This window comes from Oncorhynchus tshawytscha, linkage group LG28 (genome assembly GCF_018296145.1).
Source record: "Oncorhynchus tshawytscha isolate Ot180627B linkage group LG28, Otsh_v2.0, whole genome shotgun sequence".
NCBI lineage: Eukaryota > Metazoa > Chordata > Actinopteri > Salmoniformes > Salmonidae > Oncorhynchus > Oncorhynchus tshawytscha.
Window position 1 is genome coordinate 10,785,023 of NC_056456.1, and position 27,926 is coordinate 10,812,948.

Sequence of the window (27,926 nt, forward strand, 5' to 3'; positions counted from 1 at the left end):
CTCCATGTGCTCGCCAGTGGTAGCCTGACTGCCATTAGGTAGGTTTATTTTTTTGAGCAGTGTATATCTCCCATTTCGTCATAAATGTCCCTCTTCTCAGACAATGACAATATAGTCTACAAGTTTTCTCCTACACATACATTGCTTATCACATCCAACAACATGTGGCACAATCTACTGCAAGCCCAACAGTTTCTCCCCTCTTTGTGTGGGGAGACTTCCTTCCCTGTTATCAGTTTCACAGAGGTCACAAGTTGTCTGCCACAGTTTCTCTTCTCTTATGGACAAACATTCTTCATCATTATACAGAGACAAGGTACAATTCTGTTTGTTATAGTTCTACTTTAAATGTATACATCATTTAGTCATTATTCATACAATTCATAACAATTTGACACTTCATAGATTTGAGAATCACCCATTTAAACTACATTCCTGACTCTGTAATTCAGTCCAATGGGTAGAACACTTGAAAAATTAAAGGAGAGCCGCACACTCTAGGAGCTCAGATGCAATCATTTTAATAACCAACGTCGCCTCTAGATCAGTCTACTTAGCCCTGTTGCTTGGTTTATATAACGGCAGGTAGCCTAGTGGTTAGACCGTTGGACCAGTAACCGAAAGGTTGCTCGATTGAATATCTGAGCTGACAAGGTAAAACTCTGTCGCTCTGCCCCTGAACAAGGCAGTTAACCCACTGTTCCTAGGCCGTCATTGTAAATAATAACTTTTTTCTTAACTGACTTGCCTAGTTAAATAAAAATATGGATGGGGATGGATTCACGTAGGCTCATAACGGCATGATTTCTATTGTCATCTTCCTTGTATTTCAGGAATGGAAGACATCAAGGACCACCTGGAAGAACGCTTGCTGCAGCTAGGTGATGGCACCAGTTCATCAGATGAGGACTTCTTCTCTGCATTGAAAATGTCTCAAGCACAGGAAAGCTCCAAACAGCTGGACGGATACCTGGCCTGTTCAGCTGATCGTATGGAGTTGCTCAAGTCCTTCCCGGCAGTCTGTAAGCTGTCTCTGAGGTTAAACACACCCATACCTGCATCAGCTTCCTGTGGAAGGCTGTTCAGCATTGCAGGACTTGTTTTCAGCCCCCGGAGAGCAAGGCTGTATTCCAGAAACTTTGAAAACTAGCTTTCACTGAAGATGAACCATAAATTCTTCAACTTCAAGTAATGACAGCTTAACGCTAGCAAGCCCAAGGACACGGATGCCTTATGCATTTTTGTTAACTTGTGAAATTTAAACCTAAATTATAGGTGTCCTTGTTACAAAGTTATGACCTGACACTGATTTCTAATACAGTTCCATCAGTGGCGATGTCCTCATATTCCTACAGTGAAGTTGTGTGTACTTTTGATGAGCTGTTTTTTCTAAAGCAATGTAAGTGCTTACGTGTACTGGCTATATTCCTTCATTATTAAAGCATAATTCTGTTTTGTCTGTAAGAGATGTATTTTGAAGTGTTGCCTATTTGACAATCCACTTTTTTTTTTATCTGAGCTCTAAATAAAAGGTCTGGTTGTTTTGCTTTTTAGATTTACGGCTCTTACATTTCATACTTTTACTTTTGATACTTAAGTACATCCACCACTGCTTAATATAAGGAATTGAATGTATAACTTTTACTTTTTACTTTCACTCAAGTATGAAAATTGTTACTTTTTACACCACTGCACTTAAGTACATTTAAAACCAGATACTTTTTGACTTATACTCAAGTAGTATTTTACTTGGTGACTTGGTCACATTTACTTGAGTAATTTTCTATTAAGGTATCTTTACGTTTTACTCAAGACAACTGAGTACGTTTTCCACCCCTGCCAGCAACAAGGCACACTTGTTGGGTCAGCACAATATGCAGTTTAGCCTTGGCTTTAGAGGAAGCAGACCTGTGCTGGGTTAAAAAAAAAAAAAAAAAAAAAAAAAGTTTTATTCAAAATGCAGATCAACAATTTACATTCTTACAACATACAAAACAGAACGCAGGTATTAACGAGAAAATACTGAAACAAATAAACAATTCTTAGTGCAATTGTAATCACTCTGAAAAAATGTTATTGTAATGATTTAGGAAAATGTTATTGACCAAATACTTATTTTCCATAATTTGCAAATAAATTCATTGAAAATCCTACAATGTGATTTTCTGGATTTTTTTTTTCTTCTCATTTTGTCTGTCATAGTTGAAGTGTACCTATGATGAAAATTACAGGCCTCTCTCATCTTTTTAAGTGGGAGAACTTGCACAATTGGTGGCTGACTAAATACTTTTTTGCCCCACTAAGTAATTTGCAAGGTTTTCCCAAAATTCTGAAACAAATTTACATTCAAAGAATAAGTGAGACAAATTCTCACCTTTTTCACAGAAAACACATATCAATTGCCACAAATGTGGGTATCATAGAATTACATGGATATATCTTATGTCAAATTTTGAAGTGAACTTTGTTTGGTATACAATATTTGTAAGGCCATAACCATGTATTTTTCCAGATAACATCAGGAATAAGCATGTTCCAGAAAAACTTTCCTCTCGGTGTAAGTTTGTTTTGTGAATGAAGAATATGTCTTATATATTTATTACAACAAGATTTCTCAAGTAAGCCCACACCTTCCAATCTGAGTTCTGGATAAACTTTGTGATCATTACCAAAGCTAAGATGAGTTTTCATCGGTGTAGTTAGACCACTGGGAATGGCTTTGATCACAGAAATAAACTCTGAAAGAGTTTGGAAACTTTCAATTTTAAAAATGGTTCATATGTGAGAATATTACCCTTGTTGTCGAAAACATCAAGAGCAAAGTCAATATTCCTCTCATGCCAGCTGGGGTAGAACAATGACTTACTTATTCCTTACAGTTATTTATTTATTTTACCTTCAGTTAAGAACAAATTCTTATTTTCAATGACTGGCCTAGGAACAGTGGGTTAACTGCCTGTTCAGGGGCAGAACGACAGATTTGTATCTTGTCAATTTGGGGATTTGAACTTGCAACCTTCCGGTTACTAGTCCATGTCTGAATTATTCCACAAAAGAGCTTTATGTGGGGAAAAATTGTGCAGGAAACATATTTTCCAGGCCATTAAAGCTTGTTGGTGAGACCTGTGCTGGGATCTGGTGGCATCCGTGAAGATTGACTCAAAAAAACATGCTGCCAATCAGATGACTTTGAAGGAGTACCTGGAGGTTCCACCCCAGCATCGAGGAGGAAGTGCAGCCAGCGTAAGCGAACACTGAATTATTTCAATCGGCGAGCGAATCACTTTAGTCGTACAGGTAAGTCGTAGCTATTACTATTAGCTATCAAACCGTTGTTAATATATCTTGATAACCACATCGGCAAAATATGCTCATTGATAGTTGACACGAAAGTAACTAGCTAGGCAGCTAACGTTACTCATGCTTAACTTGCGCGTTAGTGTAATATTAGCTACTTTTACACTAAACCTATTAACGTTAGCTACCGTAGCTATCAAATAGTTTCTAAACCTACTAAATCATCTTTGGTATTACTGGGCAGTGGTGGATAATTATCTTAAAAGTAAAGATACCTTAAAGGAAAATTACTCAATTGAAAGTGAAAGTCACCCAGTAAAATACTACTTGAGTAACAATTAAAAGTGAAAGTATTTGGTTTTAAATATGCGTAAGTATCAAAAGTAAATGTAATCGCTAAAATATACTTAATGTATCAAAATGTTAAATTCAAGTATAAATATTTTCAAATTCCTTATATTAAGCAAACCAGACGGCACCATTTTTTTATGGACAGCCAGGGGCAAACTTCAACACTCAAAACATAATTTACAAGTGAAGCATATATGTTTAGTGAGCCCGCCATATTGGAGGCAGTAGGGATGACCAGGGATGTTCTCTTGATAAGTGTGTGAATTGGACTATTTCGGGGGGCACTCAAGATGACGGCATGAGAGGGTGTAACATTACTAGCTGAGGAACAATTTTAGGGTTTTCTCACAGCTAAAATCAAAGAGAGCGCAGATGACATCATGGATTTGGTGGAAAAGAACACCAAATCGTACTATTAATGTAGTTTTTGTAGGGTTTTTGGATGAAAGCCAAAATGTTTTTATATTTTTTCTTTATTTTACTAGGCAAGTCAGTTAAGACGAAATTCTTATTTTCAATGACGGCCTAGGAACAGTGGGTTAACTACCTGTTCAGGTAGTTAACAGATTTGTATCTTGTCAGCTCGGGGATTTGAACTTGCAACCTTTCGGTTACTAGTCCAACACTCTAACCACTAGGCTACCCTAAGGTCTGTGATAAACACAGGTTTAGGAGATCTTACATTTTTTTGTCTGTCGATAATCTTCATCAGCTAACGTCACTTTTTGTGAAATTTGAAGCATTTATGTAATACAAAAAGCACATAAAGCACCAAGACTTCATAATTTACAAATGTCATGCCAACTGACTGATATTATCTCATAGAACAAAACATATCAAATCAAATCAAAATCAAATCAAATTTGATTTGTCACATACACATGGTTAGCAGATGTTAATGCGAGTGTAGCGAAATGCTTGTGCTTCTAGTTCCGACAATGCAGTAATAACGAACAAGTAATCTAACTAACAATTCCAAAAAAACTACTGTCTTATACACAGTGTAAGGGGATAAAGAATATGTACATAAGGATATATGAATGAGTGATGGTACAGAGCAGCATAGGCAAGATACAGTAGATGATATCGAGTACAGTATATACATATGAGATGAGTATGTAAACCAAGTGGCATAGTTAAAGTGGCTAGTGATACATGTATTACATAAGGATGCAGTCGATGATATAGAGTACAGTATCTACGTATGCATATGAGATGAATAATGTAGGGTAAGTAACATTATATAAGGTAGCATTGTTTAAAGTGGCTAGTGATATATTTACATCATTTCCCATCAATTCCCATTATTAAAGTGGCTGGAGTAGAGTCAGTGTCATTGACAGTGTGTTGGCAGTAGCCACTCAATGTTAGTGGTGGCTGTTTAACAGTCTGATGGCCTTGAGATAGAAGCTGTTTTTCAGTCTCTCGGTCCCAGCTTTGATGCACCTGTACTGACCTCGCCTTCTGGATGACAGCGGGGTGAACAGGCAGTGGCTCGGGTGGTTGATGTCCTTGATGATCTTTATGGCCTTCCTGTAGCATCGGGTGGTGTAGGTGTCCTGGAGGGCAGGTAGTTTGCCCCGGTGATGCGTTGTGCAGACCTCACTACCCTCACTACCTCACTATATATAAGATCTCTTAAGCCTGTGTTAACCTTAGACCTTATTTTTCAGCGTTTATCCCAAAACCCTATTCTTTCCCCATTTAATTTTCCTATTAGGAATGGCTGAATGAACCAGAGGTATCTAATTTTCTGATTTTTAGGACTACAAGCTTGCGAGCTCTATTGAGGCTGCTATCAGTCTCTGGCCCACACTCCCGTACAGTAGGTGGCGGTAATGCACCAATAACATTGGATGCCAACCACTGTAAAACACCACAGAAGAAGAGGAAGTACAGTGGCGGGAAGTGGCCAAAGATAAGAGCTAGACATTTATTTATTTATTTTTACTTCATGGCTTCAACGAGAGGGGGCAGTCGTTCTCCCCTGCACAGGCTAGCTATAACTTGTATTAGTCAATGCATTTTGAATGTGACCCATTCTTGGAATTTCAAAAAACTTATTAGGAACAGGGTAGGTTTTATTCCTGTTTAAAATATTTGAGATCACGAACAATCTTTCTCTCTCTTAAGGTCCACCATGCAGACGTTGAGAGAGAATAAGACTTTGATTACAGAGATCCTGTCTGCGGATCCTGACTTCATCCTTCAGCATGTGCAGCAGGCGAAGATAGTGAACCAGCGTGAATACAACAACCTAAACGTCACTGGTCATCCCCCAGAGACCACCATCATCAATCTTCTGGATAAAGTGATGAACAAAGGAACGGAAAAATGCCTCGACTTTGTGACCCTGCTGCAGCAACCAAATATCATAGATACCTACTCTAGAATGGAGGAAGTATTCAGCAACAACCTCGCAGCACCCAGTGACCACACCTTCAGCACAGGAACCAGAGGCCCATACACAACCTCCAGTACAGGTACTGCACACTACTTAGCTGTGCACCACAAGTCTTTCATTGTTCACTGGCACATCTACTAGTAGACTCTACACTGCATGTCAATTTACAGATCAATCGACATACATTAGCAACGATCATCAAAATTGTTATAAGATTTTAAAACAGTTATCATAAATGCAACAGTTGGACAATGAGTGAAGATACTCCAAACTTTTAGAATTGTTAAAAACCCATCAGATATTAACTGAATAATAGCACATCAAAATTTGACTTTTTATTGATTTGGGTGGGAATTCAGGTATTACATTTGTTGTAAAATGTCAATTTCTTTCTCAGGATGCACTCATATATACATGTTCCATTTTTTTTGTTGTAAGATTTTATTTAGATTAGACAATAGAAAATTGACATAGACAAAAGACAACTTAACATTTCACAGACATGGCTCCATTAAACTAGACATGACGTTGGCTGGGACTTAATGCCCAACCTTCGACATAAAGAAGAATAAGAAGAAAGACAAAAACACCAACTCAGACGTACATACATTTCAACAAACATTAATGACATCGTACTTGCTCAGACCTATATGTTCCCACCATATCCATACCCATCTTGTTTGTTCTCATAGTCTTTAAAAAAAAATGTTTTAATCCTTTGGATATGTCTAGAGCTTGTAATACTTTATGCCATATATTTTGAAATTGTGCTAATTTGTTTCTCTCTGTTACCAATCTTTTTTGAAATATCTCAATAAGAATGCATTTGATTCTCCCACTGTCTTAACGATGGGAGGATTATTTGATTTCCATTTTTTAAAGTAAACTTTTTAAAGGATAAAGCATTAACAACATCGAGAAAATGAAAGATTCTACAAGAACCAATATCACTCCCTGCTGTACAATAACATGCTGCTAACCTGTACTGTCAGTTAGCGTTGATCTGCTTACTCATATTGTCTGTAGTAAGGGACACTAACACATGCTAACGGGTTTTTCCAGATACTACTGGCCAGGCGGTTGGAATGAGCAGTGAGGTAATTGCAGCAATCCCGTATGCTTTCATTCTTAGCAGAAACAAAACCTAACAAATCATCACAACTACACAAAACTAAACTGCTCGAAACACAACATTCACAATACTACTCACAACCCAACTGAGCACCTCAGACCACCAGCAAGTCCAGTCAAGCCAATGAATAAAACATATTTTTCTTTTTGCACTACAAAACATACACAAGGAACACAGAGTTTTAACCTGTGTACACAGCTCTGAGTTAAGTAAGTGTTTGTCTCCTGACTGCGCAGTGTGTGTATGTATTTTTGTGCTTAATCCCATTGGCTTTTCTCTGTGTTCCAGGTCTGTCAATACCGAATGACCAGCCTGCCACGTGGTCATTGTTTAATCATCAACAATGTGCACTTTATTCAAATGGGGGAAAGAAGGGGATCAGACAAAGATGCTGGTAATGTAACCAATGTGTAAAACAGTTCTAACATATTTGTTCCATATTGTTGTTGCATGAACATTGATCTTGTTCCTATTGCCTTAAAACATCCTGGTATTGTAAAAGGGACATATTTATGTGGCTTGGTTTAGTGTTTGTCTTGAAATTGTTTTGTGTGTGCTTTTCCTGTAGAGGTTCTGAAGGATGTGTTCCAGTGGCTCGGTTTTAAGGTGACTGTACTCCTAGACCAGACAGCAGTGCAGGCCCGCGAGGAATTGAAGAGGTTTGGTGACGAGACGCATGGCGACGCCTTTGTCTGCTGCGTACTGAGTCATGGTGGCAAAGGAGTTATCTATGGCACAGACGATGAACCCATCTCCACCAATGACCTCTTCTCACCCTTCAAAGGCACCAACTGCTCCACCCTCATTGGCAAGCCCAAGGCCTTCTTCATCCAGGCATGTAGGGGGAAAGATACCCAAGATAGAGTGCAGTTGAAAGGCAGACGAAAATCCAGGTCACCAGATCTACATTCCAGCTGATGCCGATTTCCTGTTTGCCATGGCCACTGTCGAAGACTACTACTCGTTCAGAATCCCAGCCAGTGGGTCCTGGTTCATCCAGACTCTGTGCAAACAGCTCAAACAGGGCTGTCCCAGGTGAAGCCTGATTTAATATGTGCTCTAGAGCACCAAATCTGGTGGGTCGCGTCAGGAGGTTTTGAATGGCTCGAGGTTATTTATACATTTTTGATGAAAAAAATACTACAGTCTGAACTTTAAACCAGGTTAAAAAGTGTGTAGAAATTATGAGCTTACTTTAAAAAAATAAATAATTTAAAGTGGCAATACCTCACTTTTTGGGGGACCTGACCAAATGACCAAGGAGGCATAAATATTCTTACATGGTAATGACCTAACAAAGCAGATGTTTAGTAGGAAAGAGCTGACAATGCAAAACTGACCATATTCTACAGAATAACAATGTTATTCGGAACTCAGTCTACACACTGTCAGGTGTAAACCAGGGACTTGTCTAGATAAAGGCTAGAACAATATTACCATAAAATCTATTAGCTCACCGTGAGCAAGTCCCCTGACTAATCAGAAACTAATGCATTGCTGGCGACGAGAACTGTATATTTTATGGACGCTGTGTGTTGTCTTTACTGGGTGTTAATGTCTTCGTTGTCTGGTATGCGTGTGTCTCCTGCTCTCTCTAGAGGTGATGACATCCTGACCATCCTAACACAGGTCAATAGAGACGTGAGCCAGATGGATGACCGATACCGGGATAAGAAGTCCGGGGAATACAAGCGGGCCAAGCAGATGCCCGAGCCCAAGTACACGCTGACGAAGAGGCTGGTGTTCACAGTGCCGCCCCAATGAGACGACGCCAGAGACAGAAGAGAAAGTGAGACATATCACAGGCCATTTTTTTTATGGTAGGGTAAGAGAGACAGTTCTTATTGGGCAGTTTCCCATTGAAAACAATCCTGTCTGTTTAGGTGGGCGTTCTTTCTCACGTGAGGGTGCCAGAGATTACCGAGGAACTGTTGGCTCACGCGGGAAAGCATGCGCACACGACAGGAATCTTGACCATTTTTTTCAATGGTAAACAGCCTTTATTAGACATCTTCATTATCCACCATCTTTGACGATACGCTATGACCCAACAACTTCAAGACCCAGAGGTCACTTCCTCCTGTTGTCGTGGTCACTGGTGTTTTACATTTATGTTCTGAGCTGATCTGCTGCTTGGTGTTGAAATGAAATGTTATGCCTTGTTTTAATATTTTTTCCTTTTATAGTGGGGGGTGGTTTCGTGCTCGTGGGAATGTTGCGTTCACGTGCTAGTCGGAACTGGTGGTGAGCTAGCTAACATTGCTAATAATAAAGTTCGCTAGCTTGCTTAACAAATTGGCTACATTCTCCATCTTGGTAAGGTTGTAATTGTCCAACACAGATTTGTTGTCATCTTCTGGTTCAAAAGGTAAAAAGTCAGTGGTGATACATCACAATTTGGCAACAAGATTTGAGTTTGCCACTTGGAGTGTTGGTTAAATTAAATTTCCCACTGGGAACTAGGAGCTTCCAATCGCACATGAACGCAACTCCAGCAGATAGACCAAAAGTCCAGGGGCATTGCTGCATCTCCATCAAGTTAACTAGGCTAGATTTAACCAAACTAATAATGTATTTGATATGTGAAGAGTTCAGGATCACCATTCTTTGTAAACAAGTGGATTCTCATAGCAAGAACAAAGTAATCGATATCAACACATTGCTTAAGCTTCACTTTATTGCATGTTGTGATTTGATCTTCTTTCCTAATTTGGGTTATTTTTTTACAATCATGCCTTTCACCGTAGCATATTTTATACCTGGAAATAAATATTTTAATCGAAGGTTGGTTGCTGCAGTCTTATTAAATCACATTCTCCTCAGAATTAGAGACATCTTGTTGAACTTTAAAAATGTGAAACATGGCTCATAGAAAAATAGACACCCATTTTACTGATCGTCTCCAGAACACATTTATTACAGATAAAGAAAACGTTCCACAATTTCCAGCATTTAATGGAAAAATGTATTAAAATCTCATGAGTTTGAAACATCTTTCAGGAAATCAGACATGCCAACCAATGTTCAACACACTGTCTTATGGGAGATGGGCCACGGTAGAGGCTGCTGTGGTAAGGGTTCCTGAGAGTGACAGCTTACTGTTTAGACATGACAGCCATTCTGAAGTGTCTCGATCCAGAAGGAGGGACAAGATTTGACGCTTTAAGTCAGCCAACCAGAGGTGTTTCAGAAGTAGGGGAGGAAGAGTTTCTTGGTGAGGGTGTACTTGGGCTCGGGCATCTGTTTGGAGTCTCTATACACTCCTCTGCTGACCTCACGATTCACACGCGTCAGCACCGACAGAATATCCTCCCCTCTAAACAGGAAACAGGAAATACACATCACAATACATCTCTCACCTGTTATAGAGATGTATGTTTTTAACCTTTATTTAACTAGGCAAGTCAGTTAAGAATACATTTTTATTTACAATGATTGTCAAACCCAGAAGACGCTAGGCCAATTGTGCGTCACCCTATGGGACTCCCAATCATGGCTGGTTGTGATACAACCTGGATTCGAACCAGCATGTCTGTGGTGATGCCTCAAGCACCGAGATGCAGTCACTTAGACCACCATGCCACTCGGGAGCCCAGAGATAACAACCTTGTATCTGCCATCATGGTGTCTGTGACTGCATGGGCAGCGTCATTGAGGCTATCTCCATTTTAAAATAGTCACATTTCTTCTTTTGATGTTTGAAAAAAGTGGCAAGCTTATATGGCCACCTGCAGTGCTGGAGTCTTGAACCAAATCTTATGTGAAATGAATTTGTGACCACTAGATGGCGGTCATATAGCTTAAAGCCATTTACAAACTTAAACAAACCAATTTGAAGAAGACAATAAGGGTCTGATCATTGGCCCGATCGCTCCCAACCCGTACGAATTCCCACCCAGTTGACTATTTAAAGTGTAGTCAAAATTAAGTTTGGGCTTGCCTGGTGACATCACAAGGCAGTAAATTGGTTTATAGACCAATAACGAAGAGAGTTCCAAATCTGTCAATAAGAGCTAGTTTTAAGTTTTCCCCTCCCTACTCAGACCATTCCCAGACAATCCGAGCAAAATTCTGTCTTGAGAAAGTTTTCTAAAAAGCACAACAAAAAATATGAAAAACTATTACAGTAAGGTACTTAATTGTTACCCAGAAATAATTTGAAATTGATATAAAAACAGCTGCATTGGGCCTTTAAAATGGTGGAATCCCTCAATGGCAACATGCCAAAAATGGGTTATTTCTATGTAATGATCTTAATAAATCTCTATGGTTAATGCCAAACCTAACCCGCTTCCCTTCTAATTCACCTGTCCGCTCCCCACTCCAGCTGTTTGCAGAGCTCCTGGATGTAGATGGAACCTTCCTTAGTGTTTCGGAATGACTTGCACTCCTCTACTGTTGCCATACCGATCAGGAAGTCTGCATCCCAGGGGATGGACTCGATGGCGCCGGCGTCTGCCTCATACCGCCCCTCTCTCTGCCTTATGGAGGGGATGAATAGGGCCCCTCGCTGGAAGCCCTTCCCCTGGCAGGCCTGGATGAAGAACAGTTTGGGTTTGCCCATCAGAGAAGGGCACTGCTTGCTGGTGAAGGGTTGTGTGAGGGAGCGAATGGGTACCTCCCCCCCATCTGTCCCAAGCACACAACCCTTCTCCCCATGGGACAGCACACACACCACCTAGGACCAGGCACAGGGATTAGAGTAGTTCAACCTACTTTAATTAATTGGAGTCCAATTGGGCTTCAAGAGTAGAGCTACTGTACCTCCTGAAGAGACTGGAGAATTATGACCTCACTACTCACCAGAGCGTCTGCCTGTATGTGACTCCGCCCTCCAAGCTCCTCTACCGCACCCAACATGGTCTTCTGTGTCAGGTCGCTACACACTTCCACTTTAAACCCCAACCTGGAGAACACATTATGCAGAACCTCTACACACAAGAGACAGAGAGACAGATGGGAGAATTTAACATCCAGGTTGGCCAATGGGCTTCACTGAATGAGATCAGGCTCATAATATCAACCAATGAGCGAGCATGCCTACTCTCGTCCTGCTCAGTTCCTGGTCTGTCTGTCAGACCTGAAAATCCCATGAAGTGGTAGTTATTGATGATTAAGCACGTCCCCCGAGGATTACAGGTCATGGAATAGTGCTCCATCTGTTGGGCAAACACAGGAGTTACCACCATGGACAAAAAACAAAACAAAAAAAATCAACAAAAAAAATCAACCAAATGTTAGAATCTATGATTGGTGTCTAAAGTGTATCCCACTGTCTAACCTCAGAGGTCTTCCAGGATTGCGTCGGTGAAGTGGTCACCTGGTCAGGCCCAGACCCAGGCTGAGTTTCCGTCATTGCATCAGAGTACAACCTTATGCGTTGCCCACGCTCACCTGTGGACAAGGGACAAGAACACACTTCAACTACCTGTGTGTGTGTGTGTGTGTGTGTGTGTGTGTCTATGTGACTTACAGTTGGGCCGTGTCTCTGATATAGACAGGCTCTGTAGTGACTGAGGGGAGCTGAGTTGCTGTTCCTGGTTGCTGATTGGCTGAACAGAGTACTCCTGCCGTGACACACTGCCTCTTGCTGAAAAACAGCAACCACATGAAACAAATGACTATATTATAATATACTGAACTATCAAATCAGCGCAAGAGAGTGGTGTGAGAGAGAAGAGAGAACAGTGAGAGTGACTTGTACCGGCTAGCCAGGTGTGTCAATATGTACCTTCTTTATGCTGCTGTACTGTGTGGGCCAGCTGTGTGTCAATATGTACCTTCTCTATGCTGCTGTACTGTGTGGGCCAGCTTTGTGTCAATATGTACCTTCTCTATGCTGCTGTACTGTGTGGGCCAGCTGTGTGTCAATATGTACCTTCTCTATGCTGCTGTACTGTGTGGGCCAGCTGTGTGTCAATGTACCTTCTCTATGCTGCTGTACTGTGTGGGCCAGCTGTGTGTCAATATGTACCTTCTCTATGCTGCTGTACTGTGTGGGCCAGCTGTGTGTCAATATGTACCTTCTCTATGCTGCTGTACTGTGTGGGCCAGCTGTGTGTCACACTCCTCCAGTATCCTCTGTAGCTCATCCAGTCTGTCCTCTGTCAGCAGCTCCTGCCTCTCCATCTCACACAGCACCTCCAGAGCAGTCTATGGGGAAGAAAGAGAGAGCGAGAGAGTGTAATTGTGTGTGTGTTAGGCTGCGTTTACAAAAAGGCAGCCCAATTCTGATATTTTGCCCACTTATGGGCAAAAGCTGATCTGATTGGACAAAAGACCAATTAGTGGGAAAAAATAAATCAGAATTGGGCTGCCTGTGTAAACGCAGCCATAGAAGGTACGGTGAGATTCCCATTTTCAGCCCGAACCCGACGGGCCTTTAACAGGCTGGGTCTGAATTTCTGAGAATTGATTCGGTCTGGGCGGAGTTCGGGCTTGCTGCACACCTTTTACTACTGCTGCTCTCGTCGTAGCAGTAGCCACTATCGGCACCAGGATTACAATATTGGCTGGGTATGAGAAATGTGGCCATGATTAAACATATTTTTCTGATGACTGAAACGTTTTCAAATTGTGATGCGAAAAAGGCTGGAGCTGCGCATCTTAGAATCAGGAGAAGCCAACACATCCTAACAAATATACACCCTATGACTGCACCGCTAAATGGGCCTTCCTTGTAAAACTATTGAAAGGAGACCCATAACTGATCCAAATGTTTTCCTAATCAGGCCTAGGCTTGATGCAGTTATTTCAGAATAACATGCATCCACAACATGGGGCTTTTGAGCAATTATTCAAATGATGGATGTTCAGTAGAAAATATACTTACAATAAAACTTCAGTTAATAGCCCAGTTTTATTTGCTTAAATCACTGAACACAACATGCACTTATTAGAGACAGACTTCTATTTGAGCCAGGCGTCTATTTCCTTAATGCATACAGCTTTTGCTCATTTGCTTAGTTAACTGTATAATTCCAGATTTCACTTCCAGCATTTTAAACATTTCTTCAATTCCTACACTGTGTAATCATGTACACACTAGGTCACGTTTCTTTTGTCTTAGTATGCCTAAAAAAATGTATATTAATATCAATAATTTTCCTTGACAGAATAATTATCTTCTTTGACTGTGCATTTGTCAGTTCTTACTTTCGCCACTAGGTGGCGATTGGACGATTTATGGGGGTCACAGTACACCTGAAGTTGTTGACTGTTTGTGCTTGCCAGTTAGCTAGCAGTTCTCAGCTGTTAGGAGCCAACGGCTAGCAGTTTCTTACTGGCAATAAAAACGGAGGATTAAATAATTCAGTAATGACTCAAATTATGGAAATTTAACAAATCCAACAAATCTCGTAAAACAATTAATGGTAACCTCAGATTCAGTTAGACCAGCGTTTATTTGAAACAGGTGTTCATTTTCTGAAATGTGTGCCGTTGCCCGGCTATTAAAAAGGGACAGGGGGATATTTGAGACTGCGCTTAATTGAAGTTTTACGGTGTTTGTTTGTTTAAATATTCTAGGCTCTTTTTTCATTTTCAAAATAAAATGCCTTATCGTAAAAAAAAAAAAGGCACGAATCATGCTGTGTGATGACATGAATTAATGATTGATTGAGGCCTAAGTGACAGCTATAACACGACAAGCTCGATGGTGGACAGATTAAGCAAGGCTACTAGCTTACTAGGCCTAATATTGATAAAAGTAACACTTAGTATTCTAATAAGAGAAATAGACCAAGAAGAAAAATACAAGACCAAGGAGGAGGAAGAAGAGGCACATGCTTATTCTGTGCTAAATGGGTGTTGGATTTTTTTTATTTTTAAGTTTGTCTTTTGACCGTTTAGATCAATGTAAACACTAATGAAATTAAGAAATCCCAGAGTCTTTTCTAATGAAATCAAGTTGTAAAGCCTTTTAAAAACAGTCGCATTCATAAAATGCAATTGCTTTATACATGTTGCGGTTGCTTGGAGCTCAATTGATATCGCATCGGATTACTGTAATCAGTAGTAAACAAACACTCAAAAAACGGGCAACAGCAGCAAGATCTGTCTAATTTCTTAAGCTTTGGATATTTTATAAAGTCAAGATGCATTCAAAGGAGAGTTCTGAGAAAAGATGCTTCCTCGTCTTCCCATGCTGCTGCCGCCTTAACCACATTGTTCTCAACAGTCAATATAGCCTACTGGTGAAATGGCAACTTTATCTTTTCTAGAAATCGAGTTTAAAAATATAAATGTATTTATTTCACCTTTATTTAACCAGGTAGGCTAGTTGAGAACAAGTTCTCATTTGTAACTGCGACCTGGCCCAGATAAAGCAAAGCAGTTCGACACATACAACAACAGAGTTACACATGGAATAAACAAACATACAATCAATAATACAGTAGAAAAATCTATTGACAACATGTGCAAATGAGGTAGGATAAGAGAGGTAAGGCAACGCCTCTGGGGCGGCAGGGTAGCCTAGTGGTTAGAGCGTTGGACTAGTAACTGAAAGGTTGCAAGTTCTAATCCCCGAGCTGACAAGGTACAAATCTGTCGTTCTGCCCCTGAACAGGCAGTTAACCCACTGTTCCTAGGCCGTCATTGAAAATAAGAATTTGTTCTTAACTGACTTGCCTAGTAAAATAAAGGTAAAATAAAAAATACATAGGCTATGGTGGCGAAGTAATTACAATATAGCAATTAAACACTAGAATGGTAGGTTGTGCAGAAGACGAACGTGCAAGTAGAGATACTGGGGTGCAAAGGAGAAAAAAAAATACAGTATGGGGATGAGGTAGATTGGATGGGCTATTTACAGATGAGCTGTAGTGATCTGTGAGCTGCTCTAACAGCTGGTGCTTAAAGCTAGTGAGGGAGGCAAGAGTCTCCAGCTTCAGAGATTTTTGCAGTTCGTTCCAGTCATTGGCAGCAGAGAACTGGAAGGAGAGGCGGAAGAACTGGAAGAACTGGCTTTGGGGGTGACAATTGAGATATACCTGCAGGAGCGTGTGCTACGGGTGGGTGCTGCTATGGTGACCAGTGAGCTGAGATAAGGCGGGGCTTTACCTAGCAGAGACTTACAGATGACCTGGAGCCAGTGGGTTTGGCGATGAGAATGAAGCGAGGGCCAGCCAACGAGAGCATACAGGTCGCAGTGGTGGGTACTATATGGGGTTTTGGTAACAAAACGGATGGCACTGTGCTAGACTGCATCCAATTTGTTGAGTAGATTGTTGGAGGCTATTTTGTAAATTACATTGCCGAAGTCGAGGATCGGTAGGATGGTCAAATTTACAAGGGTATGTTTGGCAGCATGAGTGAAGGATGCTTTGTTGCGAAATAGGAAGCCGATTCTAGATTTAATTTTGGATTGGAGATGTTTAATATGAGTCTGGAAGGAGAGTTTACAGTCTAACCAGACACCTAGGTATTTGTAGTTGTCCACATATTCTAAGTCAGAACTGTCCAGAGTAGTAATGTTTCTTATCGATGGCGGTTGTGATAACATTTAGGACCTTGAGCGTGGTTGAGGTGCACCCATGACCAGCTCTGAAACCAGATTGCATAGCGGAGAAGGTACAGTCAGATTCTAAATGGTCTGTAATCGGTTTGTTAACTTGGCTTTCGAACACCTTAGAAAGGCAGGGTAGAATAGATAGGTCTGTAGCAGTTTGGGTCTAGAGTGTCTCCCCATTTGAAGAGGGGGATGACCGCGGCAGCTTTCCAATCTATGGGAATCTCAGACGACACAAATGAGGTTGAACAGGCTAGTAATAGGAGTTGCAACAATTTCAGCAGATAATTTTAGAAAGAGGGTCCAGATTGTCTCGCCCAGCTGATTTGTAGGGGTCCAGATTTTGCAGCTCTTTCAGAACATCAGCTATCTGGATTTGGGTGAAGGAGAAGTGGGGGAGGTTAGGGCGAGTTGCTGTGGGGAGCGCAGGGCTGTTGACCGGGGTAGAGGTAGCCAGCATGGCGAGCCGTAGAAAAATGCTTCTTGAAATTCTCAATTATTGTGGATTTATCAGTAGTGACAGTGTTTCCTAGCCTCAGTGCAGTGGGCAGCTGGGAGGAGGTGCTCTTATTCTCCATGGACTTTACAGTGTCCCAGAACTTTTTTTGAGTTTGTACTACAGGATGCAAATTTCTGTTTGAAAAAGCTGGCCTTAGCTTTCCTAACTGCCTGTGTATATTGAATCCTAACTTCCCTGAAAAATTGCACATCACGGGGGCTATTCGATGCCAATGCAGAACGCCACAGGATGTTTTTGCTGGTCAAGGGCAGACAGCCCTTGGTTCACTCCAGACGTATATCAATTCCTGGTGCTAAATTTAAAGGTGTTTTTGGAGGGCGAGTTATTTAGGATGATATCTATGAGGGTGCCCATGTTTACAGATTTGGGGTACTACCTGGTAGGTTCATTGATAATTTGCATGAGATTGAGGGCATCAAGTTTAGATTGTAGGATGGCTGGGGTGTTGATCATGTCCCAGTTTAGGTCATCTAGCAGCAAGAGCTCAGAAGATAGATGGGGGGGCAATCAATTCACATATGGTGTCCAGGGCACAGCTGGGGCAGAGGGTGGTCTATAGCAAGCGGCAACAGTGAGAGACTTGTTTCTGGAAAGGTGCATTTTTAGAAGTAGAAGCTTGAATTGTTTTGGTACAGACCTGGATAGTAAGACAGATCTCTGCAGTAGAGTGCAACGCCGCCCCCTTTGGCAGTTCTATCTTGGCGGAAAATGTTATAGTTAGGGATGGAAATTTCAGGTTTTTTGGTGGTTTTCCTAAGCCAGGATTCAGACACGGCTAAGACATCTGGGTTGGCAGAATGTGCTAAAGCATACTTAGGGAGTAGGCTTCTGAAGTTAACATGCATGAAACCAAGGCTTTTACAGTTACAGAAGTCAACAAATGAGAGCACCTGGGGAGTAGGAGTGGAGCTAGGCACTGCAGGTCCTGGATTAACCTCTACATCACCAGAGGAACAGAGGAGAAGTAGGATAAGGGTATGGCTAAAGGCTATAAGAACTGGCCGCCTACACGTTCGGAACAGAGTAAAAGGAGCAGGTTTCTGGGCACGATAGCATAGATTCAAGGCATAATGTACAGACAAAGGTATTGTAGGAAGAGAGTACATTGGCGGTAAACCTAGGCATTGAGTAATGATGAGAGAGATAGTCTCTAGAGACGTTTAAACCAGGTGATGTCATCGCATATGTGGGAGGTGGAACAACATGGTTAGTTAAGGCATATTGATTAGGGATAGAGGCTCTACAGTGAAATAAGACAGTAATCACTAACCATGACAGAAATGGATAAGGCATATTGATATTAGGGAGAGGCATAGCCTGGCTAGCTCCAGGCTAATTGGTGCTTGCTCCGGGACGGAAACCTTAGCCAGGAGTAGTCAACCCGGGTTGCGGTTAGCTAGCTGCGATGGTCCAGATGAAAAGGTTCAGAGTTTGCGGTAGGAATCCGGGGATATGGAGAGAAAAATAGGTCCGTTATGCTCTGGTTTGAAATGCGTTGTACGAACTGGCGAGAGCTTTCCGAGCTAAAGGTTAGCTGATGACCGCTGACTGATAGCGAATCAGTTGAGGAATTCCAGTTCCGGAATTCCACATTGGGTGAGGCGGGTCGCAGGAGAGTATTTTGAAGTAGAGGTTTAGGAATAATATTAAAAAGAATGCAAAGATTTTTTTTTTTTTTAAAGATATGTACATGGGACAAGACAAAGACATCTGACTGCTACGCCATTGTGGATTCATTCCATGTATGTGATGTTGGACCCGGGTAGGGCTCGGGCTAGGTCGGACCGGGCTCAAATTTTCTAGTGTGCATTTGCAAATGAGTGTGTGCATGTAGGTGTTCTCACAGTGCAGGGATCCAGTCGTCCTCTGGGCAGTTTGTCACTCAGCAAAAACTTCATCTTTGTGAGATTCTCCTTAGTTACATCTTCTGAGACCTTATACAACATCCTCCTGAGAGAGAGAGAGAAAGAAAAAGACATAATGCAACCAGTGATTTACCAGAATGTCCAGCTGTTCAGTATTGCTGTGCTATGTGGTCCATTGTGGTGAGAATGCAGACACCCCCCCTCTCTGTGCTCACCTGTACTGTGAGAGGGCAGGGCATGCGTCTGTCTGGGTGTGGGCCGTTTGCTCCAGCTGTCTGCTGTCGGTCTCCAGGAGGCGGTGAAGGTCCAGTCGACCAATGACAGAGAGGAGTTGGGACAGGAAGTAGTGGTCCTCCAGCAGGCTTTTCTCCTGCAGCCTCTGGAACAGGCTACACCCATCCTCCACCTGAAGCCAGCCCACAAAGGATTAGACGATGTTGCGTTCCAATTCTCTACACTTGCTTTCATTGATATAAAAGGAATGGACTGATGGGAAATATAATGGTAGGAAACTCTATAGCCATGGACCACTTTGAAAACAATTAAAGCTTTAATTAAAACATGCTCTGGGGATACAATGTACATTTGGTGTTTTTTACATTTTTTATACCCAAATTCAATTCAAATTTATGGTATTGGTATCACCAGTTTCCATTTGGCACTTGTAACATCTGAAAGGATTGCATAGCAATATGGCATAAACTCCATAGTGCGCTAGGATGCTAACCACAATCCTAATATACATCATCCAATCACTTCAAAGGAGGTTAGGATTGGCCATTCATCTCGATCTTAGCCCTCTGTATGTGGTCCCTATCCCTCACCGTCTCCAGGCGTTTCCTATTGAGCACATCTCTGCACAGGAAGCACAGGGCAGCCACCTCAGAGGAGTCCAGCTCCTCATCGATACGAGACAGCAGGCGCAGGTCCATCACACACTGGATCCCCTGACCAGACCGCACTGCAACATCCACTTGCACAGGGCTATGAGAGAGCGGGGGGGTTGGTCCATTATTGCTGGGTCAGGTATGAGGAGATGACCAGGAGGAAGGCTTCCTAAAGGGCTATGAGAAGTGATATATAAACTCTATATAAACTCCTGGGTGACAGGATGAGAAACCCACAGGCAACAGTGTAGGATGTATGAATGAAGGGGAGGTGAGCTCATATTTTATAGATAGGATGTCAACATGTGTTTTTTTCCATCATTACCTGATTAGGTTTTTCCTAGTCATAGATATTTTTATTTTACCAGGCAAGTTGACCGATAACAGATTGTAATTTACAGCAACCACTTGGGGAATAGTTACAGGGGGAAGAAACAGATGAATGAGCCAATAGGAAGCTGGGGATGATTAGGTGGCCACGATGGTATGAGGGCCAGATTAGAAATTTTGCCAGGACACCGGTGTTAACACCTTTACTCTTACAATAAGTGCCACCGAATCATTAGTTACCACAGATAGTCAGGACACCCACTGGGCAATGTCCCCAATCACTGTCCTGGGGCATTATGCTCTCCTTACATGCCAACCAGACTGCACGCGGGTCTGCGTGCGTCATTGCACGCATGTTGATTTTGTCTCCCCACACCAGATGCGATCAGGACATGCAGGTTGAAATAAAGTCTGAACCAATTATATTAATTTGGGGACAGTTCAAAAAGTATGAAACATTTATGACAATTTAGCTAGTGAGCTTGCTGTTGCTAGCTAATTTGTCCTGGGATATAAACATTGGGTTGTTATTTGACCTGAAATGCACAAGATCCTCTACTCAGTTCCCTCTTTCAATCACCCACATGGCTATATGCGCCTAAAAACCAATGAGGAGATTTGAGAGGCAGAACTTGCAACTTGAGCATCACAAATAGAACCAAGATCTATTTTAGCGCCCAGCTACGCAGACACTCGCGAGCAGTGTGGGTGCAATGATTGACTAACATGTATGTGTAAATGTATGCGGTGTTAGACCATGCACTCTTCCATCACATGTACAGACGATTCTCAGGATCTTACACACTATTGAGATGCTGTTGAGCCCACACTATTACACTGTCTGAGTCAAGGACTACACACTTTCTGGTAAGTTTTGATTACAATACTGGGTGGGGTGAATATATTTTATATGACATACATTATTTTTTGTTAACTAGTAAATAGTGTGTTTAAATGATTTCTAACTTGTTAACAATTTCTGCTAGTTAGTTTTTGCTTCCATGTGGGTTTTAGCTTGCTTGAGCCTGCTAACTGAGGAGTATTAATTCCCCTGTTTCCATACATGTTTCATGATAAACATTTATCTTACAAAGGAGTTGTTTAATCTAACTGCTTAACTATTTTATCTGTACATATATTTTTTTTACTCATTTTTTTTTCTTAGATACAGGAAAATGCCACGGGCACTACCTGAAGTGTGGAGACATTTCACAGCAGCTAATGTACAAGGAAAAGCAGAGTACATTTGCAAATACTGTGCCAAATCATATGTGAAGAATGCAACAAAGATGCAGAATCATCTGGCCAAGTGCATAAAGTTCCCTCAGCGCTCACAACCTCTGACAAAAGTCCCTCTACTTCTATTCGAGGTGAAAATGATGAATCAGACACCTTATCGATAGCAACAGCTCATGGTCCTCCTGGAATCAGAAGTTTTTTTGACTCAATTGCGGAACATAGTCCGAGAAATGCTGATGGATTTCTTGCTCGAGCTGTGTATGCAACTGGTTCACCTCTGAGGCTCACAGGCAACGTGTATTGGAAGAGATTTCTGAATGTTCTTCGTCCAGCATACACCCCTCCAACCAGACATGCTTTATCTACTCATTTGCTGGATGCAGAGTTCAAGTGAAGGCCAAGCAAATCATAGAGAAAGCAGACTGTGTTGCAATCATCTCTGATGGGAGGTTGAATGTTCGCAGGAAAGGAATAATTGACGACATCAACCCCACCCCTCAACCAGTATTCTACAAGAGCACAGACACAAGGGACAACAGACACACTGGTGTCTACATTGCAGATGAGCTGAAGGCAGCCATCAATGACCTTGGACCACAGGAGGTATTTGCACTGGTGACAGACAATGCTGTGAACATGAACGCTGTCTAAAGTGGAGGAGTTCTACCCTCACATCACACCCATTGCATGTGCTGCTCATGCATGGAATCTGCTCCTCAAGGACATCATGACACTGAAAACAATGGATACACTCTACGAGAGAGCCAAGGAAATGGTTAGGTTTATGAAGGGTGGTCAAGTTATAGCAGCAATCTACCTCACCAAGCAAAGTGAGAAGAGTCAGAGCACCACATTGAAGCTGCTCAGCAACACTTGTTGGGGTGATGTTTGACAGTCTCATGGAGGGGAAGAAGTCTCTCCAAGAAATGGCCATATCACAGTCTGCCGATATGGACAGCCCCATCAAGAGGATCCTCCTGTGTGATGTATTTTGGGAGAGCGGGGTAAGCAGCCTGAAACTCCTGAAAACTACAGTAGTATTAGCCATTGCATGGATTGAGGGAGACAATTCCATCCTGTCTGATGTTCAGACTCTGTTGCAGATGTAAGCAAAGAATTCTGCCTGAAGCCCATCCACACCACAGCGTACATGTTGAACCCCAAGTCTGCTGGCAAGAGCATCCTGTCTGGTACAGAGATCAACAATGGTGTATTCACTACCGTGTCTTGCCACCTTGACCTGGATGAGGGCAAGGCTCTTGGCAGTCTTGTGTAGTACACTTCCAAGCAAGGGCATTGGGAGGGAGCTGTAATATGGCAGTCGTCGTGCCAACATATCTCGTCAGCCACCTGGTGGAAGGTACTTTCTGTATCTGAGGCTCTTTCCCCGTTGTCGGTCATGCTCCAAATCCCACCAACATCAGCCGCCTCAGAGCGCAACTGGTCCTTGTTTGGGAACACACACACCAAAGCACGCAATAGGCTGACCAATGCAAGAGTTGAAAGATGGTGGCCACCCGGGCAAATTTGCGGCTTTTTGAGCCTGACAACGAGCCAACCACAACCAGGCTGGAAAGTGACAGTGAAGATGAGGCCTCAGAGTCTGATGTTCAAGAGGTGGACATTTAGGAGGTCCATAGAGAAGACATGGAAGCCTGAGAGGAAGACAACCAAAGCTTTAGTTTCTAGACTATGATTTTGTTTAAAACGTTTTTTTGATTAAACTGAAATTGCAACCAACTTTCTATGGCCTCTATTTTGGAGATTACTTTGTTTTCAAATAACCAAAAGGGAGTGGTTGTAATCTGTACAACGGGAAAAAGGCCATTCTTGAACATGAGGTGAGACATTCTTACTACTATTTGTACATATGTCTTTCAGCCTCAATAGGAGTGGCAACAAAGTGGCAAGGTCCCAGCTAGCAGCAGGATATTATGCTAGCAGTAAAGATTTACACAAATGCTGGTATGTTGAAAACTATTGTCCAAAGTGAACAAATGAACTCAAGCTTACGGACAATGTCAAATGTGATATAGCGAAGCATTGGAGTGAGTTGGGTGCGTAATTACGCAGGTATTTTCAGATGACACAAACAACTGGATTCGTTATCTCTTTCATGCCCTTCCTCCAGTCCACTTACAGATATCTGAACAATAGAGCCTCATCAAAATTGCATCAAGCGGTTCTGTGAAAATGTAATTTAAATCAGAAGCCACTGACAGATTTCTGGATTGGGCTGCGCTCAGAGTATCCTGCCTTGGCACATCGCGCTGTTAAAAGACATGCCCTTTGCAACCATGTACCACGCCCTTTGCAACCATGTACCACGCCCTTTGCAACCATGTACCACACCCTTTGCAACCATGTACCTATGTGAGAGTGGATTCTCAGCCCTCACTAGCATGAAAACTAAAAACAGGCACAGACTGTGTGTGGAAAATGATTTAAGACTGAGACTCTCCAATACAACCCAACATTGCAGAGTTATGTGCATCCTTTCAAGCATACCCTTCTCATTAACCTGTGGTGAGTTATTCACAATTTTCAATGAACAAATAAAAAGTTTTATATGTAAGATGGCTAAATAAACAGCAAAATTACTGATTATTAATATATTATTATTTGTGCCCTGGTCCTATAAGAGCTCTTTATCACTTCCCACAAGCCAGGTTGTGACAAAAACTCACACTCATTCTGATGTTTAATAAATCTATCGTATAGTGTGTGTGTCAGGCTTACAATGATGGCAAAAAAACGACATTTGAGAGTGCGCTGACCCTGGTGCTAGAGGGGGTACGCAGCTGGAGGTTGAATGTTTGAAGGAGAGGCGGACTATAAAAAGTTTGAGAACCACTGGTGTAGACTATATTTACAGAAATACACTTAATAAAATACATGGTATTGTTATTACTCAATCGTCCTAAAATCGGTCTCTTGTGTTGGGCAACGGGTTGAATACAGAGTGCTGGTGACAACTTACTCCACCCACTGCAAAGCAATACACTGTATATGGGATACTTATTGGTTTGTGGGGGGAAAATATCAAATAATCTTCACCTCCCTTAGTAGGGTCTCTAATAACTAGATATGCAAAGTTGGTACTGTGTTGTACATATCCTGCAGCAGTTCTCCACCCCTCCAATACAATACACTGTACATGAGATAAATATTGGGTTGTAGAGAGAAAATTATTCTACCTTTCTCAGCTAAAGTGGGGTGGGAAATACTCTGTTGGGTCTCTAATAAACAAATGTGTAGTTTTGGAGGGGGATTGTGTTATGCATATTAGTGATCGGGGGGGGGGCATTATACAGTTACATATCTGGATATTATATTTGACAATATGTATTGTTTCAACAATACCGCAATATTATTTTTGCGCTGGTTGGCTGTCCCTGTTCTTTTGGGTGTCAGGGAAAATGTATGGAGTAAAAAGTACATTGTTTTCTTTAGGAATGTAGTGAAGTAAAAGTGGTTAAAATATAAAGAGTAAAGTACAGATACCCCTTCCACTGCCCCCAATGCTGTACATGGGCTATATGAACCATTAAAGTCCAAAAGTCAAACCTTTTTATTGCGACCAAGCTGGGTTTAAGAAAATAATTGGGAGGCTATGCATAGCTGGGGTGAACCTACAGCAACATGATTTTACTGGGATTACCGACAACTTTTTATTTGTTAGGCCAAAGCGATTGACCTGTCAAGGCTGCCCTCAGGCTGATTTAAATGTGTAAAGGAGCAGCCAGCACATCCCCATTAGATTAATCTAGGACAGATTCATGTCAGTCCATCATTGTCTTTGAAGCAGTTCTCAACCAATCACCAATCCATTAGGGCAAGGCAAGTACATGAACGTCTAGTATGGAATGGCATTTTGTTTCACACTGGAAGCACATTTATTTCACAATGTTTTGTTTTTCTGGCTGATATTCAATACAGCAATAGTAAATGATTGTATTGTTTTGAAATTAAAGTAACATGCAGAACTAAATGAGTGTCTATAACAAGACGTTTGACAAAGCCCCCCTGAAAAACAGAATATTTGATTAGTATAAAGATTAGTATGATCCCTTACATCAGGGATCATCAACTAGATTCAGCAGCGGGATGATTTTCTTCTTGAGGGGATGTTCGGAACATAATTACAAATCATTCGTGGACTGCAAGAAGCCCAAAACAGATATAATATTTAACTAAAACAATTTCAAACCTTGTTTACAAAATGTATATGACCACGTGTCTCTCTATTATTCATGGAAATACTTCAGAACAGATTTCGCTAATTAAAATCATTTGGTAGCTAATGTCCTTGTGTTTTTATAGTTATGTACAATGATCAAATCCAACAACAAAAAAAGCTCAGAAAACTTGGGGGCTAAATAAAGCCCCCCGTGGGCCAAATTCAGCAGACAGTTTGGGAACCCTGCCTTACGTAAAGTTATGCTGTGTTTTTTAATTTTTTTTACAGGCCCTACTTTATTTTATTTTATCTTTATTTAACTAGGCAAGTCAGTTAAGAACAAATTCTTATTTTCAATGACAGCCTAGGAACAGTGGGTTAACTGCCTTGTCAGCTAGGGGATTCGATCTTGCAACCTTTCGGTTACTAGTCCAATGCTCTAAACTCAAGGCTACGCTGCCACCCCACAACTTAGTTGTGGCCAATGGAATGGGTGGAGTATAAAGTGCTCCTGGCCCTGACGTACAGGACGGAAATCGATTCGGAGCAGGCGAGTTTGATAAGGACCGTACAAACGACCGAAGACAGCTTTTTAACAAAGTTATGTTTTCATGTCTTAAAAAATGTTTTACTTTTGTTAAATAATTTATACACATTTTAAATGGCTTTTACAGATTTGGATGTTTTACATGAAAAAGTCATTTTATTTATGGTTGTTTTTACTGGTTTTAACAACATGTACTTTTAAACAATTTAAATGTAATATTCAAATGCTGTTTTTTTTATGTGTATAAAGGCTGTAAATATATAAAATAACAGTTTTAAAAAGGAAATGTGACAATAAAACGTTTTCAAAAACAAATAAAGTGCTCCTGGGTAATTATGACACATTCACGTGATGTCAGAAACTTGAGTTTCCCACTTGGGAAGTATCAGAATCAAACAATAGGAAGCTTTACGCAAATAACTTACATTAATTTGACATAAAGTGAACGTGGCATTAGACCACAGTCCCCCATGAAATAACACCATCTGTAGATTCTACAGACCCAACTGAGTATTTCCCACCCCACTTAGGCAGAGACAGGTAGAACATTGGCCATTGGTTAAAATTCTACATCTTTTTTTATCAGCTAATGTCCCTACAGGAGGCCTTTTGGTAGGCAGTCATTGTAAATAAGAATTTGTTCTTAAGTGACTTGCCTAGCTAAATAAAGGTTAAATAAAAACAAATAACTACAGTGTTGAAATGTGGGCTTTTATTTAGAAAGTTCCCCGATTAGCATAAAAAGTGAGGTCATCATTTGTGCTGCTGGCAGAATAGTTTATTCTGTACTTTTGCAATTGCAAATACTATGCAAAAAATGTCTACACCATGTTAAAAAAAATCTACTTGTAATTAAACAGTAATACAGCACTTGACTGTTGTCATGGATAGGAACTTAAAATAAACTTTAAAAGGCAGACACAACTCACCTTGGGTCGGCTGGGCGAGTATTTCCCGCCGGCTTCTTCTACTAACGAAACTACCTAGTCAGTTAATGAGACGCCAATGAGATAAGACACGACTAAATAAAGAGAACAGCCAATTCACTCAACTGTAACATACACTGTACGCAAAATGTATACCTTTTTTTTTTAAATACCACTGCCACCGCACTCTTCGAGCTGTCCTGTTTTCTTTCGGTTCGACTTCTTCTCCACGATTTTATCATTTGAGTCAGGAAGTAGGTCATGACAATGGGCGTGGTTGTACAGTAACATGATGACGCATTGAATAAAATGCTCAAAAATCTCGTCATCCCTTTTCTGGTTACAGAGACAGATAATTATAGGGCCTTTGGTGTAGTATGTACAGTTGAAGTTGGAAGTTTACATACACTTTGGCTGGAGTCATTAAAACTTGTTTTTCAACCAATACATTTCTTGTTAACAAACTATAGTTTTGGCAAGTCAGTTAGGACATCTACTTTGTGCATGACACAAGTCATTTTTTCCAACAATTGTATACAGACAGATTATTTCACTTAAAATTCCCTGTATCACAATTCCAGTAGGTCGACATACACTAACTTGACTGTGCCTTGAAACAGATTGGAAAATTCCAGAAAATTATGTCATGGCTTTAGAAGCTTCTGATAGGCTAATTGACATCATTTGAGTCAATTGGAGGTGTACCTGTGGATGTATTTCAAGGCCTACCTTCAAAC

At 41.2% G+C, this 27,926-nt stretch overlaps 1 protein-coding gene, 1 long non-coding RNA gene and 1 pseudogene across 7 annotated transcripts; 2 read left to right on the plus strand and 1 right to left on the minus strand.

The window, feature by feature from the left end:
- The first annotated feature begins 231 nt into the window (after positions 1-231).
- LOC112226448 lies at positions 232-1,510 on the plus strand. The gene is made up of 2 exons (XR_002949735.1): positions 232-316; positions 834-1,510. It is a non-coding gene; the product is annotated as an uncharacterized LOC112226448 (long non-coding RNA).
- Positions 1,511-3,179: 1,669 nt separating this feature from the next.
- On the plus strand, positions 3,180-9,967 carry LOC112226688 (annotated as a pseudogene).
- A 113-nt stretch (positions 9,968-10,080) lies between these two features.
- On the minus strand, positions 10,081-27,442 carry casp8 (caspase 8, apoptosis-related cysteine peptidase). Of its 6 annotated transcripts, none has more exons than XM_042307735.1 (12): positions 27,346-27,436; positions 27,193-27,246; positions 19,905-20,064; positions 19,296-19,486; positions 19,060-19,165; positions 13,208-13,337; positions 12,658-12,774; positions 12,466-12,578; positions 12,229-12,343; positions 11,988-12,115; positions 11,492-11,862; positions 10,081-10,500 (listed from the first exon to the last, which is right to left on the minus strand). In XM_042307735.1, exons 3-12 carry the CDS (start codon positions 20,010-20,012, stop codon positions 10,371-10,373), a joined length of 1,509 nt encoding a protein of 502 aa, XP_042163669.1. In that variant the 5' UTR covers positions 20,013-20,064; positions 27,193-27,246; positions 27,346-27,436; the 3' UTR covers positions 10,081-10,370. The 6 variants fall into 6 exon arrangements, with proteins under 6 accessions (XP_042163669.1, XP_042163670.1, XP_042163668.1 ...); XM_042307736.1 differs by having other exon boundaries at positions 19,905-20,136; XM_042307734.1 differs by having other exon boundaries at positions 19,905-20,144.
- Between the last annotated feature and the right edge of the window lie 484 nt (positions 27,443-27,926).